This window comes from Clarias gariepinus, chromosome 7 (genome assembly GCF_024256425.1).
Source record: "Clarias gariepinus isolate MV-2021 ecotype Netherlands chromosome 7, CGAR_prim_01v2, whole genome shotgun sequence".
NCBI classification, from domain to species: domain Eukaryota; kingdom Metazoa; phylum Chordata; class Actinopteri; order Siluriformes; family Clariidae; genus Clarias; species Clarias gariepinus.
The window spans coordinates 28,491,606-28,508,407 of record NC_071106.1 but is presented as its reverse complement, the minus strand read 5'-3'; the positions used below and the strand labels follow the sequence as shown (position 1 = coordinate 28,508,407).

General features: G+C 38.9%; 1 protein-coding gene across 1 annotated transcript in view; it reads left to right on the top strand.

Annotated features, from left to right (window-relative positions):
- The window catches only part of si (sucrase-isomaltase (alpha-glucosidase)), a 187,492-nt gene that overhangs the window by 134,629 nt on the left and 36,061 nt on the right, over nt 1–16,802 (top strand). The window contains exons 30-32 of the mRNA XM_053500142.1: nt 13,402–13,514; nt 14,568–14,693; nt 14,860–14,988. Coding sequence (XP_053356117.1) covers nt 13,402–13,514; nt 14,568–14,693; nt 14,860–14,988 — 368 coding nt within the window. The remainder of the gene's footprint in view (nt 1–13,401; nt 13,515–14,567; nt 14,694–14,859; nt 14,989–16,802) is intronic.

Here is a 16,802-nt window from a genome sequence, read left to right as displayed (position 1 = left end):
CAGAGGGAACGTGCCACTGACGTCGAAACAGTACAGATTTTTTAAAAAACAGAAAAAATTTATCAAACTTTTTGCTGATAAGAGAGCATCTATAGAAACAAAAAGGAAAGTTATTAATCAATCTGGAGGATTTCTTCTTCCTTTGCTCAGTGTAGCCGTTCCTTTTATAACCAGCTTAATTTCATCTCGTAACAATTAACATGGAGACTGCAGAGAAACTGTATTTAGTCCCTCAACATCAGCTTGATAAACTTAGAAACACAGCCACGGAGAAAGAGGGTTTAAGAAAAACTGTTGAAAACAACTTAGACGATGCAATTCGTCACATTTTGTTAAGGTCAGATCTTAATGAATATGAGAAGGCTAAACTCTACACGTCGACTCTGCAAAGGTTTTTAAACTTGGTTAAACTAGGAGATCAGGAAACCACTGAACTCACCCTAAGCCTACCTAAAATACAGGAAAGCAAAACCGAAGCTACAGCAACCGAAGCTCCTCACCCCCTAAAAGATGAAATTGTACAAGAGGTGATTGCCAACGTTTCTGCAAGGAACAAAAGAAATGCTTCATACATTATGGAAAAAATTCTTAAATCTGACAATGTTGCTTCATGGAACGATGACGGTGAATTTATTTTTAAAGGAAACACTATCGAAGGGTCTCACATGGTTGATCTGCTAAAGAATCTCACTGCCCCTTATAAAGTATCTGAAGATCGGAGACCTTTAGGTTGGAAGGAATTGTTACACACTGTAGCGAACCTAAACATACCCTTTTCAACTATACCTAACGGGGATGTTCGACGCAAAATAACAGACATAAAAAGATCTAAAGATCCGTACTCCCCCAGTCTTGTTTCCTCCACTAAAAAGAAAGGCTCCTTGACCCCCGACCGTGTTTTAAAATCACCCGAGCTTAGCACATCTGTCTGGTTGGATTTTTGAAATGACTGACAAGGAACTACATTTGTTGCATTGTATTTTGTTGACATTTATTTCAATAAAACTCTTTATATCAAGAATTTTTGTGAAGCATCATCATTTCGATAGATCGCTACACGCATTAATGTAACATGTTCAAAGAGCTAGCGCATTGTACACAACTAAATGAATGCATTTTATTTATTCTAGGGTACAATTTTTTAACAAAAGCCACAACAGCATTATCATTTCTGCTTAAATCGTTGCTATACATAGACAATATACGATTAAACGAATAACCTTTAGCTCTATGACATAGAAAAAATACACAGTGTTGTCCGCAACAAACTGAATTAAAATTTTGAACTTGAACAGGGTTATATTTTATTTTGCTACAGTTCTTTCTCAAAAAATCACTAATAGAATCAGGAAATAGTTCGTAGTCTGGTGGGTTTCCGTACGAGTCAAAAAATTCTCCAGAGGTTTTATCATTAAGACATAAAGCTAGCCAGTGTTCACCCGGCATGTGTCTCGGATGCGTATTCACGATGAATAAGGCCGGATATTGTCTCAGTGTATTCGTTGGTAACTCGTCGCTAGCCATCACACCGCAGAATATTTTATCTATTTCAGAGCAGCTTCTCATAACAACTGTTAGTTCTCTAGTATCCATGCGTTACTGGTAATCGATGAGCACGTTTCTTCGGTTGTTTATTTCTAGAATACTGTCAAAACTGGCGTACACTATTAGATTCACGGTTCTTGGGAGAGGCTGTCGAAATCTGAGTTCCAGACGCATATTCCCCGACCTTATTAATGACAAATGCTTGCCGCAGTCGTCGTCAGGATTCAGGTTAAATGCGAATAAAGTATAACCGCTGGTATACTCCTCTCTGTTGATCGCCATTGCCTGATCCTTTAGCTGCTTTCCCGATGCTAAAATTAAAGAGTGGAATTCACGAACCGCATTCCCTGTCTGAAAAACCGGTTGAAACGGTTTTGCAGGATACTGAGCACCATCTACATAGAGTGCTACAAATTCTGTATCGTAATGTTGAAAATTAAATGGGTTCTTATTGTATGCTCCACTGAAGGCATCGTTGTCTACCATCCCAAAGATCACTGTTTTAGGTAATGGACCAATGAAAAGATTCTCTTGTGAGCAAATGCGGCTCCCTGCAGCTAGGCTGAAGGTCTTCATGCAGACTCTTTCGATAGGATATTTGGCGGTTGCGCTAAGTAGCGCCTGTGCATGGCCCAGTTTTACCGGTGGTGAGACGGTTACTTTCTTCACAAAAAGAGAGGCGTTGAGTATTTTAAGTGTGAAATTGGCATTTCCTTCTTTCATTAAGCAAAATTCATCTTTACTACGAACCATTTTAATCCTCAAATCGACGCCGTTGAGTAAAAGCTTATCTTGAAAAAATATATCCGAGTGAATATGTCCAATCAGGTCAAAGGTGTTGCTTTGAGCACTGAATCGAGCCCTTTTTTTAAGTCCATCATTTCGACCATCAGGGTCAGTGACATCCATGTGCCCCGCAGTGTCTTTGTAAAATAATCCGGTGCAAAATTGTGTTTCCAGGGTATCTTTTCCATAGTTGAGAAGACATTCAAAAGCAGCGCGGTATGGGTAGGTACTGCTGGACTGAGAAATAAGACGGTCTCCTAGGACAACATCGACTTGTGAGAAGAGTGATGCTATAGGATAGTTAACAACTCCCACCTTTGCATCATTAGCTATGTTCGTACCATCTGCATTCACAATTTTACACGATAGTTGTAAAAAAGTGTTCGGTAAATCATAATAAAATTCCCCGCTCGACGCGATAAAAAACTCAATCGGTGAGTTGTCCGTTAGAGCAGAAAGGGGAGGTATTTCGACGTAAGTATATTTTTCGATGCTCGTTTGGGTATACGGTAGCGTGAAAATGTCCAATTCTGACTTTGTACACTCTGAGGATAGGTTGTGTAAGAAAGCCATGATGTTAGAAAATGCTCAGCAGCTTTCTTTTGCGAGAGACGGGCTGGCGCTTGTTGCCTCTCTGCTTGTTCTTTTTCACACTGTTCTTGATTTTAGTTAGCTTACGTCTTTTATTCGGAACCGTATGTCGATCTCCGGGGGGTTTCCTAGATTTTTTACGCGCAATCATTGCTAGACCGGACCCATCCTGATTTTCAGTTTGAGCTCTGCTTATAATGTTACTCACTACATCACTCACAATACCTTTAGCTGCAGTTTTTAAATGAGGTTTCGCGATAGCAAATCCCCTTTTTACGAACGGAACCGCCATTCGAAAAAGACCCTTGAACAGACCTCCTAGACCCGCCCCATACATGGTTGGAGCTCCAGAAAATCCCGGCAAGCCATTGCCTGCTTGTGTCCTATAGTATTCTATATAGGCTTGCGGATCTATATAACCCCTTTCCATCATTTTACAAACGGAACGAATGCTTAGCCGGTCTGAAGTGTAGTTTAGCTATAAATTTCCCGTAACTGAAAGGTATGATCTTGTTCTGATCAGACTTGACTTCAATTACAATATCGGTAATGTGGTTCTTGGTAAGCGGTACGTAATGTGGCTTATCATAAGTAATAGTGACAACTTTGTTGTTTTCACCCGATATATGTACACATCTCAGTAACGGGACAAAGCTGTCACCGACTCGTTGATACTCAATAATGTCCGTATATACATACATTGTGTAAAAACCCGCATGAATATCCGCGGGATTTGGTGCTTCCTGATGTCGGAATGTCAACGGTATGTCAGGTATCAAACCAAGCATATAGGCTAAGCTTCCATTGGCTTTGAAAGTATATGGTTTTAAGCTCTCCACACGTATTTTATTTTTCACAGGGTTATAGGTCATCTCCATGTCAAGTTTCAACACTTTTATAGGTTTGTTAATTTCATTAATCAGTTCTATGATACTTTTATAATACCCAGGACTGATATTAAAAAAATGGTTGTGGATTAGATTTCCCTCCTTCACACTAACGTGACATAGAGTGTCTTGCTGTGATAAGGAGTACCAGCTATGGACATATTGTACCTCTGAAAGCGCTACCTCCCAGTCACCTTTAAGATCTATTGGCTTGGCGAATTTGGTAGTATAGTGAGAAATCTTGTTATTCGGATAAATATCCCTCGATGCGTTGCTTGGAAGAGTCACAAAGAATCCGCACTCATCCATGGCTTAGTGATTAAAGGTATCAGTTATGTTTGTGATGATTCCTTTAAATTCTAATGCTCGATGTTAACTACGTCTTTGGCAGGAACCCAGGAATTAAATTTTTCTGGCCAGCCCACCCACTTCACCAGACAGAGTTTTTTCCGGTTTTGGATCTTGGTGGACAAGATTTTCTCTATTTTAAACGCTCTGTCTTTTCCAATGATAATCTTTTGTAATTCAGGTTCATAAAACGCACCTTCAATTTCTTGATTATCATAATCACGCAGTTTATATACCGGAGGATCTCTCGGAATCCTCTCAGAAATTGTAAAATATTCATCGGTAAAGTTTTGCTCATACCCTTTTTCAAACTGTCTTTTTAAACGAGAAATTCTAACAGTATCACCGACTTTAAACTTAAATTTTAGTTTCTTTACTTTCGGTGACCATAGTCCATAAAGGGTTTTAAATACGCTAAAAGAATTGGCTTCGTTTACATCAATAGGTTTCATTTTAATGCTGGAATGGTGACTGTTATTATAGGCATGATTCAAATCCTGTACAATATCGATGTATTTTCTTGTGTTAAAAGCTGTAAAATATCTCCACATCCTAGTCTTTAGGGTCCTGTTGAATCTTTCACACACCGAAGCCTTTTGACCCGTACCTGTGGCAAAGTGAGTAATGTTGTGTTTCTTCATTAAGGTTTGAAACTGTTTGTTGAAAAACTCCTTCCCTTGATCAGTTTGTAATTTTTGGGGGATTCTTCCTTCCTTCAGAATAGAGTCAAAAGCTTTAGTGACCTCGGATCCTGACTTGTTTCGTAACACTCGTACCCAAGCATATTTGGATAAAATATCTATACACGTTATCAAAAATTTTGCGTTATCATTACTGTCTGACAAGTTGCTCATATCAACTAAATCAGCTTGCCATTGTTCATCGATGTTTTTTACAAAAACTTTGTTTTTTTTAAACTTAGTAGATATCGGTTTATGTAGAGTGTATGCATCCTGTTCCGCTAACCAGTTTTTTATCTCAGAATCATTAACTCTTTTCCCTATTTTCTCTATGATGGCTCTTTGGAGACTTTCAACACCACCGTATGACCCAGGGTCTGACGGTGTATAATATATATTCTTCAACAAACGCTCAGTCATTTTGGGGTAACGAGACAAGAATGACCAAACATCAGTGTAGACTATGCATTTATTCTCAGGCAACATCTAATGTGGGTAAGATTGACATTTTTATGTATTAAATATTCAAACAGGTAATCAAAAATATGAAAGACATCAACGTTTTCCTTTCTAAGTAATTTAGAAACACACATGTCGGTTACATAGGTTAAGATACATAATACATGACTAGTTTTACAGTCGAAAGGTTCAGCAAACATAGCAGATAAAACTCGGTAAACATAAGTGTGGAAAGGATATTCATTACTTAGATTACACAAAGAGTCCCAATTTCCCGTAAAATCTCGTACGGTATTCATGAGTCTTTCTAGTCGATAAACAACGTCTTCATCAACAGACAGTTGATTAGAAAAAATATCTTGGTCATGGACTCTCAGTTCAACGATTTGTTGGAGAGCAGATGTGAATTCTGTCTTTAGATCTTTCTTGGAGTCAGAATGGATGTAGCGTGTTTTGAAGTTTCCCATGTATGTGGTCGATCAGGGGGCTCCAGAGATGAGTGAAAGGTCCAGTAGTCCACGATGTCTTCATAAACTTGTTCTCCACAAATCTCTTTAGTTTTCTCTTTGAGCTCGCTCACCACAGTTTTGATGCTGGGTTCATCTCGCCAATCGCACACAACAGCTTCAGCAATACCTTGAATCTTTTCCAGGGATGGCACGTTGTTGATTCCACACAATTTCAAAGCTCTTGCTAAAGTGTATTTCATCCACGGTTTAAACAGTTTTTTCAGCAATCTGAAGGCGTTCATGTGTAGATAGTAGTTGTCGGGATCGAACAAACACGCGTGCTGGAGTTGACTCGGGTGATCAATCGCACATCCGTGGCAATTGTCTTTAAGATCTTGTGCAATAATTCTGTCCAACAGCTCACCTGTCACAGCACGGATGATGGCTAAAGTGGTGGTGGAGAGACAGCCGTCAGTTTCATCGCTCGAAGGTAGATAGGAAAGATTTCTTTTTCCCAATCTTTCGCCAACGCTTTCACCTTCTTCTTCAAATCCTGAACAGGCTGCCTCAGTATCCAACGAGCCGTAAAAAATGGGTTTGTATTGACAAGCCATGTTGATTTTGTCGATGCTCAAAAGCTGATGCTCTTTAATGAGGTGGTAAGTCTTCTTCTTCTTATACAGTGTAGGGGAGGAGTCCTCAGTGTTGGGCGTGGGTTGTGGGGGTGGGGTCAGAAGAGAATCAGAAGAGATCAGATAGTCTTAGCTTTATTTCACATGTTTCTTTGTTTTTTTCCAACTGTAAAAAAAAGTCATCAATTTGGTTAAAGCAACAGCGAAGCTCTTTCCAGCTAGTTCGGTCATACCTCACACATCCATTGTGTTTGTTCACTTCTAACCAGTCATCACCAAAAAAGACAATGTAGCAGTGTAGGGAAACCTCATTCTTAGCAAAATTTGTCAGTCTCATGTGATACGTGTCCTGCGGAGACGATTTGCTTGTCCATTTACGCTTGAAAGCCTCTGGTGAAAACACATCCAATACTATGTAATATTCGAGGTCCTTACACCATTTACGGAACTTTTTCCAATTAACCCGATCAAAAGTTATTCTCTCTGTAGCTTTACTCCAATGAATCTCTCCTGGTCCCGATAACTTAAACAACGTAACGTCTTCTTTTTCTTCGTTGAAAATGAAGCCGGCGGTACAACCATTCGTCAATCCCCAATATTGAATCTTTTCATGCTCTGAAAAGGTTTGAATTCTGGTGAAAGTAGACTTAGACTTTTTCGGTGCATCTGGACAAGCAGCCATAGTTGAACACTAAAAAATCAACATTATTCCATACCCCAGGACCCGCCATATTTGAAAGGAAACTGGGTGTAACGCGGTATCAGGTACTTTAATCTGATTGGTCAAAAAACTTAGAAGGCAGGGATGGTTGTAAACAGCTGTTTAAACATTTAAGACACATCTACCCTTAATTACCCTTCCATATATTGACTTGAGCTGTCAAAATTAGATTGACGTTTTGTATACCCCCAGGTGGGAAACTTTTACTTTCATGGGAAAAGAGACAACTATTTTCTTAATTACTAACACATGTGTAAACTTTCACAGGAAAAGACACAACTACTCCTAATGACTTAAACATGTATAAACAATTAAGACACAACTACCCTTAATTACCCCTTCCATATATTGACTTGAGCTGTCAAAATTAGATTGACGTTTTGTATACCCCCAGGTGGGAAACCTTTACTTTCATGGGAAAGGCGACAACTATTTTCTTAATTACTAACACATCTGTAAACTTTCACAGGAAAAGACACAACTACTCCTAATGACTTAAACATGTATAAACAATTAAGACACAACTACCCTTAATTACCCCTTCCATATATTGACTTGAGCTGTCAAAATTAGATTGACGTTTTGTATACCCCCCAGGTCGGAAACCTTTACTTTCATGGGAAAGGCGACAACTATTTTCTTAATTACTAACACATCTGTAAACTTTCACAGGAAAAGACACAACTACTCTTAATGACTTAAACATGTATAAACAATTAAGACACAACTACTTTAAATGGATCATTCCATATGACACCTTTGACCTTTAGCTGTCAAAAATGAATTATAGTACTCATGATATAAATAATAATATAAACTTTCACATAACCTCTGACATGACCTATGACCTTTAAGCAATCAATCAAATTTATTATTATACTTTTGACACAATCACCAGGGTATTTCTCTCTCTGGCGTGGTCCGGCACCGCTGGGTTCAGCCATGTCTCGGTAAAGCAGAGGAGATTGCAGTCCCGAATGTCTCTCTGGAACTTTATCCTGGCCCTGAGGTCATCGAGCTTGTTCTCCAGTGACTGGACGTTGGCGAGCAGGATGCTAGGCAGAGGTGTGCGGTGTGCATGGGCTCTCAGCCTGTTTCTGACGCCAGCCTGTTTCCCTCGAGGCCGCCGCTTCGCGTCGCGTCCTTTGTTTTCCCTCAGGATCTCACTCGGCCAGCTCGGATCCGGAGTTAAAAACGTCGAATTGTGAGTACATTGTATACCAATAGAAACAAGAGTGTCTCTATCATAACTAATGTACTCCATGGTGATAATTTGACTGGTTTTAAAACGGTAAAAACTAACTTAAAGAACAAAAACAAAGAAAATCTGGTCGGAGCAGTCGTGACGGCAGCCGACCTCACCGGCGCCATCTTGGAATCTAGGAGTACGTTCTGAGAGTACTACGGCACAAGCTCGAGGACAACTTTTCCAGCACTGAAACAATTTGCCACTAGAAGAGCTTTTGAGGGCATAAGCTCTTCTAGTGGAGGGAGCACTCAATTACGCAGGCTGGAAGACAAGCTTGACTTAGTTGGTCCCGTTCAGGGGCCAAAAGTGAAGGTTTCAAAGCTCGGGCCAGGGATGAAATATTGTCCCCTGCGCCTGAGACAGAAGATCACTCCCCACTGGAATCACCGACGGTGATTCCCTCATATGGAATGTCAAGGAGAGATATTAGATCTGAGAACCACACTCTGGTCGGCCAACTGGGCGCTATCATTAATAGGCGCAAACCCTGTTGACAACCCTCGCCAAGACTCCAGGGAGCAGAGCTATTGGGAAAAAAGCATAAAGGCGTAATCTGGGCCACGTACAGGCCAAGGCGTCCAAACCCAGGGGAGCTGGAAGAGTCAAAGAGTAGTAAAGGGGGCATTTGCTGTTTCTTTCGAGGCAAAGAGGTCCAAGAATCTCTGCTACATGAAATCTCTCCCAGATTGACTGACTACTTCGGGGTGGGGTTTCAATTCCACATGTGTCAGAGCTTGACTGGACAGCACATCTTCTCCCACATTCATATGCCCTAGGATGTAAATCGCCCAGAGGGAAAGGAACATGCTTTTTGTGGCGTTGGGTCTCAATCCTAAGAAACAAAGATGAGCTAGGACGACATCCTGATGTCGAAGCGCTAGCTACTGAGACTGGGCCAGCCAGTCCTCTATGTACTGTGGAACCTCGGATTACGAGTAACACGGTTTACGAGTGTTCTCCAAGACAAGCAACGATTTTTTATAATTTTATACTTGAAAAACGAGCATTGTCTTAGTTTACGAGCACAAAGTATCATGTTTCACGCATGCGCTTCTTGTTTTGACACCGAGCGTCACGTCATCACAAGTGAGCCAATGGTTTTTCTCTCTTTTGCAGCGGAATTTTAAGTAATCGTCTCTTCTGCTGGGTGAATACACACACACACACACACACGCTGTGTGTGTGTATGTGTATTCACCCAGCAGGAGAGACGATTACCTACAATTCCGCACACACTGTGTGTGTGTGTGTGTATGTGTGTGTGTAATGTGCGTGCACACATACACACACACATATACACACACACACATTAACGGAAAGACCGTTTTTAAAACCGTTTAGAAATTAGCAAGGAACATCGCTAGTCACACTCACGTGAGCGCACGGGATCACTACTGTAAAGTAAAACAACAACAAAAAAACAAGTTAAACAGCTCCTCACCTTTGAAAACAGTCGCGACAGAGAAGAGTTTGTGTGTTTGTTTGGCATCCTGAGAGGAGGGGAGCTGTAAAGCCGAGACCTATCGCCTCCCCTGCTGGGTCTTAGTGCTTGCAGTGTTTTTGAGTGTGCGTGTTTGTGTCTGTGTAAGGCAGAGAGTTTGTGTGTTTGTTTGGCAACCTGAGAGAAGGGGGGCTGTAAACGCGAGCGAGCCACCCTTCAGCCCCCCTTCTCTCAGGTTGCAAAACAAGCACACAAACTCTTCTCTGTCGCTATTGTTTTCAAAGGTGAGGTGCTGGCAAGATGTTCCTTGCTTATTTTTTTTTTTTAATTTACAGGTAAATTTTTTTTTTTTTTACTTTATATTTTGTATTAATTATTTTTATGTATTTATTTTTTTAGGCTGTAGAATGAATAATTTAAGTTTCAATCATTTCCTATGGGAAAATTAAATTTGGTGAATGTTAGATGTTCGGCATCCTGAAACATGGCAGGAAAAAAATTAAGAACCAACACTTTATTGAAGACCAGTGTTGCCCGAAACACCAGTGGTGGCGGAGCATGAACACCGACCTCCTGGGGGTGCCAGGTAGAACACTTCATTCTCGAAAGAAATTCTATGTGCCTCTCCACAATCTTTACGAGGGGGTGTCTGGCTCAAAAACACTCTCCTTGTGTGTTAAACACCTTGCAAGAGTCAGACCCGGTCGAGACTGGGTGGCTGACAGTTCTGGCTGGAAAGAAATTTCCCGAAGGCTTGTTCATATAACTTCACCTCACGAACCTAGTGGAGACTGAGTTAACGACATCGCCAAACAGGCCGGAAGGCGAGATGGGGGCATTAAGGAGGAATGCACGATCCTTATCCTCGATGCCCATGAGATTTAGCCACAAGTGCCTCTCAAAGGAAACCATCGCAGCCATAAAACGGCCGATAGCATGAGCCGTCTGCTTTGTTGCATGAAGAGACAAGTCTGTGGCCCGGCGTAATTCCAGAACGCCCTATCCTTAAGAGCACCGCCAGTGGTTAAGTCTCTCAGCAGGTCAGCCTGCAAAACCGCCATGGGGTGCAATGGAGCACCAACCTGACCTGCTGCCTGAAAAGCTTTTCCCTCCAGGGAAGATGAAAGTCTACACAGCTTGAAAGGAACCGTTAGCTTTTCAGGGAGAATGATGTCCCGGGAGAGAGATAGCCTGGATACATTGTGATTTACATTCTCAGACATGACAATCAAAACAAAAACAATTTTAACAAGTTCCAACAGGGAATAGTGATTGTGTTAATGAGAGACTGATTAAAGTCAAACATTTTGTTTTTCATTTTTTCAAGTAGGGCTGTGGAAGTTTATTATTATTTGTTTCAAAAATTATTTCAAATTATTTTTGATGAGTCAGTTTACAATTCATAATCAGTTCTCCCTTTTGAAACAATTTAGGTATTTGGACAATCAACAGATTGGTCTGATAGCATTTGAGTTTATCTAATACTGATAATTGTAAGAGATATAATGGTTTGAAACAAATAACTGACAATACTGTAACTATTGATGCTATTGAATCACTCACTCATGTACTATACTACAGTATGTTATTCTGTATACAGGGTCACTAGGGCCCTGAAGCCTATCGCAGGAGACTTGTGTCACAATGGTATAACATGAATGTAGTGTCAATTCAGGGCACACACATGCACACTTATTTACACCCTATGGTCAATTTTGGAACATTAATTAGCCTAATCTTCAAGTCTTTGGACTGTGGGTGGAAACCAAAGCACCTGGTGGAAAACCCCCAACCACAGGGAGAACATGCATACTCCATGCACATACACCCATGGAAGAAGTCAAAATTGGACTATTAAGGTTCTAGGCGACCCATACAGCCTAGGGATAGGGAATTGAAATATCAAAGTTAATTGAATTAACAGTTAACTATGACTCGCATCTCTAGTATCAAGGGAACCTTTTTGTACATCCTACATCCTGCAAATAATTGTGTATAATTTTCTACACCAAACACTTTGAAATCCTGTGTCAACAACATGTTGTGTTTGTTACTGTTGTTACAACCTTAAATGGCATTTACATGTTGACCGAACTGGTTCGAATTTGTTTATCAATTGAAGTGCATCATTAAACTCTCCACAGTTTAATTTATGATTAATGTCTTGGTATGTAAATTATGTGTTTTTGATAATAATGAATTTAAAATTAGTCTTTGAGTTTGCAAACCTAATGTGAGGTTTTAGTCTTTAAAAATATCAGATTTCTCATATTAGGTTTGTCATTTGTGTGTGTGTGTTGAAGGCTAAAACTTGCCATTTACGAAACATTAATGGAATTTATAATTTTTAAAAAATTACGTCCTTTAGATGGCGTCCTCCTGTACGAATACATTCTTGAAATCTGCTGTTGAGATTCCTCATTGACCGCTGCAACATCTCAGCTGAGATACTGTGAATTTCATCCCGAATTCTCTGTTTTAACTCATCTAGGGTTCTTCGTCGAGTCGTGTACACTTTACTCTTGAAGTAGCCCCACAAGAAAAAAATCACAAACGGATAAATCTGGCGATCTAGAGAGCCAGGGAATGTTACCGAATCTTGAGATCACACGGTTACTGAACAATTCTCGCACAGGTTCCATTGATTGCCATGCAGTGTGTGATGTCGCTCCATTACGCATTTCAAAAAATCCTGTTATTCTGTGTCACCCCGTATTAGAATATTTACTAAGATCAAACAAAAATGATTTACAATACAGGAATGGCCAACTCCTGCCAAAGAGTATTTGTTAGTGCACTATGCTCCCTTAGCACAAACTAATACATCAGTGCAGTATGGCATGGAGTTGATCAGCCTGTGGAACTTTCATGTTTCTCATCTTCCGCTTGACAATACCCCAGATCAGGCAAGTTGGCTAGCCAATCAAGCACAGTAATGTCATTGTCAGCAAACCTGTTTGTGGTAATTTTGGCACTGTTGGCAGGTGTTAAATTTTGCTGAAAAAGGAAATCTGCATCTCCATGAAACTTATCAGCAGAAGAAAATATGAAGTGCTCTAAAATCCTTGTTGATGAATGTTGACTTTAAACAAAATTATAATCATAATAAATAGTAATTTCCACCCTGCACTTTTAAATTAGGGAGATAACTAGTGAGTTAACGGAGAACTTAAGATATTCATGCTGTTATACCTTTTAGACTTTTAGACATGCCACACTACTGCCTAGTCCAGGATTGCCAGTAATGGATGAAGTAATGAAGATGGTATATATCAAAAAACTAATTTAAAATGACATGGTTGTGGTTTAAGTTAAAGTGCATTAATTAAAAAAAGTAGTGTCCCTCAACTCTCAGACACAAGCTGCTGTGAAGAGATTGAGGGCAGAAAAGACCATCTTAACAGAAAGAAAGATAAATACATACATTATTTTTATAAAATGATTACTTGTGTTAGTAACAAGTAGACAAGAGCTATTATAAATAAAACAGTATAATAAATATAATATGTTAATACCCACTTCCAGAGACAACATCTCAACTTTTTGTCATATGTATATTTTGTCAAAATTTTATAAAACATAATATCAATATGATAATGTAAATATGTTTTAGATGTAACAGTTCAGCTGACGCCCGCTCTCACTTACCGCACCATTGGCGGTATCCTTGACTTTTACATTGTGATGGGTCCCACTCCAGAACTGGTGGTACAAGAGTACACTGCGGTAAGTGTGTGTGTGTGTGTGTGTGTGTGTGTGTGTGTGTGTGTGTTTGCTTCACAGGGACATGATTGTGTTTACACACAAGTGTCACAGGAAATAACAAAAATATAGCAACTAGTATAAAAATGTGTAAAATTGTGGCATTTATTTTGGGTTTGTTTCAACCTTTGTTTCTTTGTATGTGTCTGGTTTACTGAAATTTTGCATCATCTCTAGCAGTGTTTCACTGAAGGGTAAAGGACACACAATATGAAACTTTTGTTTTGGGTGGTACCACTTTTAAGCCTCTTGTGAGCCAATAGCAAAAATGGTTTCGCTGTTATCCCTTTGGTAAGAAAACAGTTGCACTACTAATTATGATGTGCACTGGATATTTGCCTTTCTGTCTTTTAATGTAAAGATAAATTTTCACTGAAGCTAATCTTGTGATATCATATGATATATAACAATATAATTATATAATAATAATATAATAATATCATGAGTTAATGTTAGCTTTGCTGTTTACCAGCATATCCTAGCATTTTTGTAATAAATTTATTCTCGCACTAAAGCTGGTGAGTAATAGTTGTAGAAGTCATAATAATAATAATAATAATAATAATAATGTGTTTATTAAAGTCATAAACTGTATGATAAAATTCTTTGTGATATATTTTTTTTGTGTGGGGGCTTTTTATTATTCTTTGTAAACAATTCTTCCACCACACAGTGTAGTCTGTTATTAGTAAGCCTTGAATGCTAAGCAACACCATGTGAACATATTAGTGTATTGTATGAAAAGAACAATGGTTAATTTATTATTATTACGTTTTAATCAGTTTAAAACCTGGCAATTTAGTATTAAATAGAATTATTGTGATATTGTTACTTATGAGTGTACATCAAGGATTTTACAATAGCCTTAACCATGGCTCAACCAATCAATTTGTTCTAAAAAAATTACTACTTCGGTCTGCTTGTGAAAAGTTTGTTTGCACACGTGTGTGTGTGTGTGTGTGTGTGTGTGTGTGTGTGTGTGTGTGTGTTTGCATATTCTTTAAAATTTTTTAACAGATGATTGGCCGTCCAGTTTTCCCAGCATACTGGTCTTTGGGATTCCAGCTTTGTCGCTATGGCTATGCTAACGATTCAGAAATTGCAGAGCTTTATACTGATATGATGAATGCTGGTATTCCTTATGTAAGACAATTCTAAATCTATTTATTAATATAATTTCCATTTGAATTCTTATATAATTGTAAATGTCTAATATAAAACAATTGTAATATGTCAGATACACAAGTAAAAAGTAACACAAATACTTTAAAATAAAGGTGTACTGACTGTGACCTTTGGTCTCTGACAGGATGTGCAGTATGCAGATATCGACTACATGGAAAGGCAGCTCGACTTTGTGCTTGATAAGGACTTTACCAACCTTCCTAATCTGGTCACAAAAATGAGGGAGGAAGGCATGCGCTTCATATTTATCCTGGTACTGGTCATTATATTTACCTATTTGATATTGTCAAGTGACTAATAACTTAATTAGGTATTATCATTCACCACCACACAGCATGGCACAGAAAACACACTGGTTAAGAAGGGCGAATCTTTAATGGCCTACATCAATCAAGGAAAACATAAAAAAAAAAAAAAAATACTGGAATTGGGTTAAGAGCTTACCATTGCATTATTAAAGCCTGGAAGAATAGTGCTAAATGACCAGTTTAACAAAAGAAATGTGTCATAAAGAAAATGGCTGGGATACAGTACCACTTAAATGCTTTGTGAAGTTACATTAAATCCGTGGTTCTCAAAGTGTGGAGTGCGCCCCACTAGTGGGGAATACAGACATGACAGGTGGGGCGCAATAAACGGGAGGGAATTAGTGGAAAATAATAGGAAAGTACCTATTCTAGTTAATGCTTTTCTTTATTGACAGTAAAGATCAGACACTCGAAACTAAACAATCACACCCAAAGAAATGGATCATTAATACAAGTAAATTACAATAACATTAGAACAAAAAGTGGAAACATAGTGCAACAATAACGGTTTAAGGTCAGCATGTTAATTGCGCTTTAAATATACACTAAACAATAAACACTGTCTTGTGCAAAGTGAAAGTGAGTTGAGCGTGCAGCTTTTTGATCAAAAGGCTAATAAACGTGTGCGCAGATGTGAGCAACAAACATAAAATTAAAAAAAAAAAAAACACAAAAATATGTGCTACATATGTGTTACGATGTGTACATCGTTGGGTTGTTTATGCTGGGTTAAAATTCTATGTTATTTCTGGTACTTTAATCACACTGTTAGGTTGCTTTTGCTTTAAATACTAAAAGTGCTGCATGATTAAACCCAATGCAAAAAAGAAACTTCTCCGTTTTGTCCCTAGACCTTTTGTTCTGGTGTTTATGCAGTAAACCCATGGGTGAACACGATAATTTACAAATTTAATTAAACCCGAATATATATATATATAAGTGCCATTTTTAATTCAAATCCAACATTTTAATGGTTAGTGATCGGTGCAAGGGCGTCAACTCGTATGTGTGCGATATTTCATTGTCCTAAAAAAGCATTCGCTAGTTAGTAAGTAAGTAAGTAAGCAAAGAAAAGATAAATGAAGAAATAGCTTTCTTTGCTTACTTACTTACTAACTAGCGAATGCTTTTTTAGGACAATGAAATATCGCACACATACGAGTTGACGCCCTTGCACCGATCACTAACCATTAAAATGTTGGATTTGAATTAAAATGGCACTTATATATATATATATTCGTGTTTAATTAAAATTTTAAATTATCGTGTTCACCCATGGGTTTACTGCATAAACACCAAAACAAAAGGTCTAGGGACAAAACAGAGAAGTTTCTGTTTTTGCATATACGCAACACTTGTTTTTGCTCCCATTTTTTATGAGATGAACTCAAAGATCTCAAAGATATCTTTCAAATATTGTTCACAAATCTGTCAAAATCTGTGATAGTGAGCACTTCTCCTTTGCCGAGATAATCCATCCCACCTCACAGGTGTGCCATATCAAGATGCTGATTAGACAGCATGATTATTGCACAGATGTGCCTTAGACTGGCCACAAGAAAAGGCCACTTTGAAAGGTTCAGTTGTCGCAAGTTTTGAGGGAGCGTGCAATTGGCATGCTGACAGCAGAAATGTCCACCAGAGCTGTTGCTCGTGAATTGAATGTTCATTTCTCTACCATAAGCCGTCTCCAAAGGTGTTTCAGAGGATTTGGCAGTACATCCAACCAGTCTCACAACCGCAGACCACGTGTAACCAC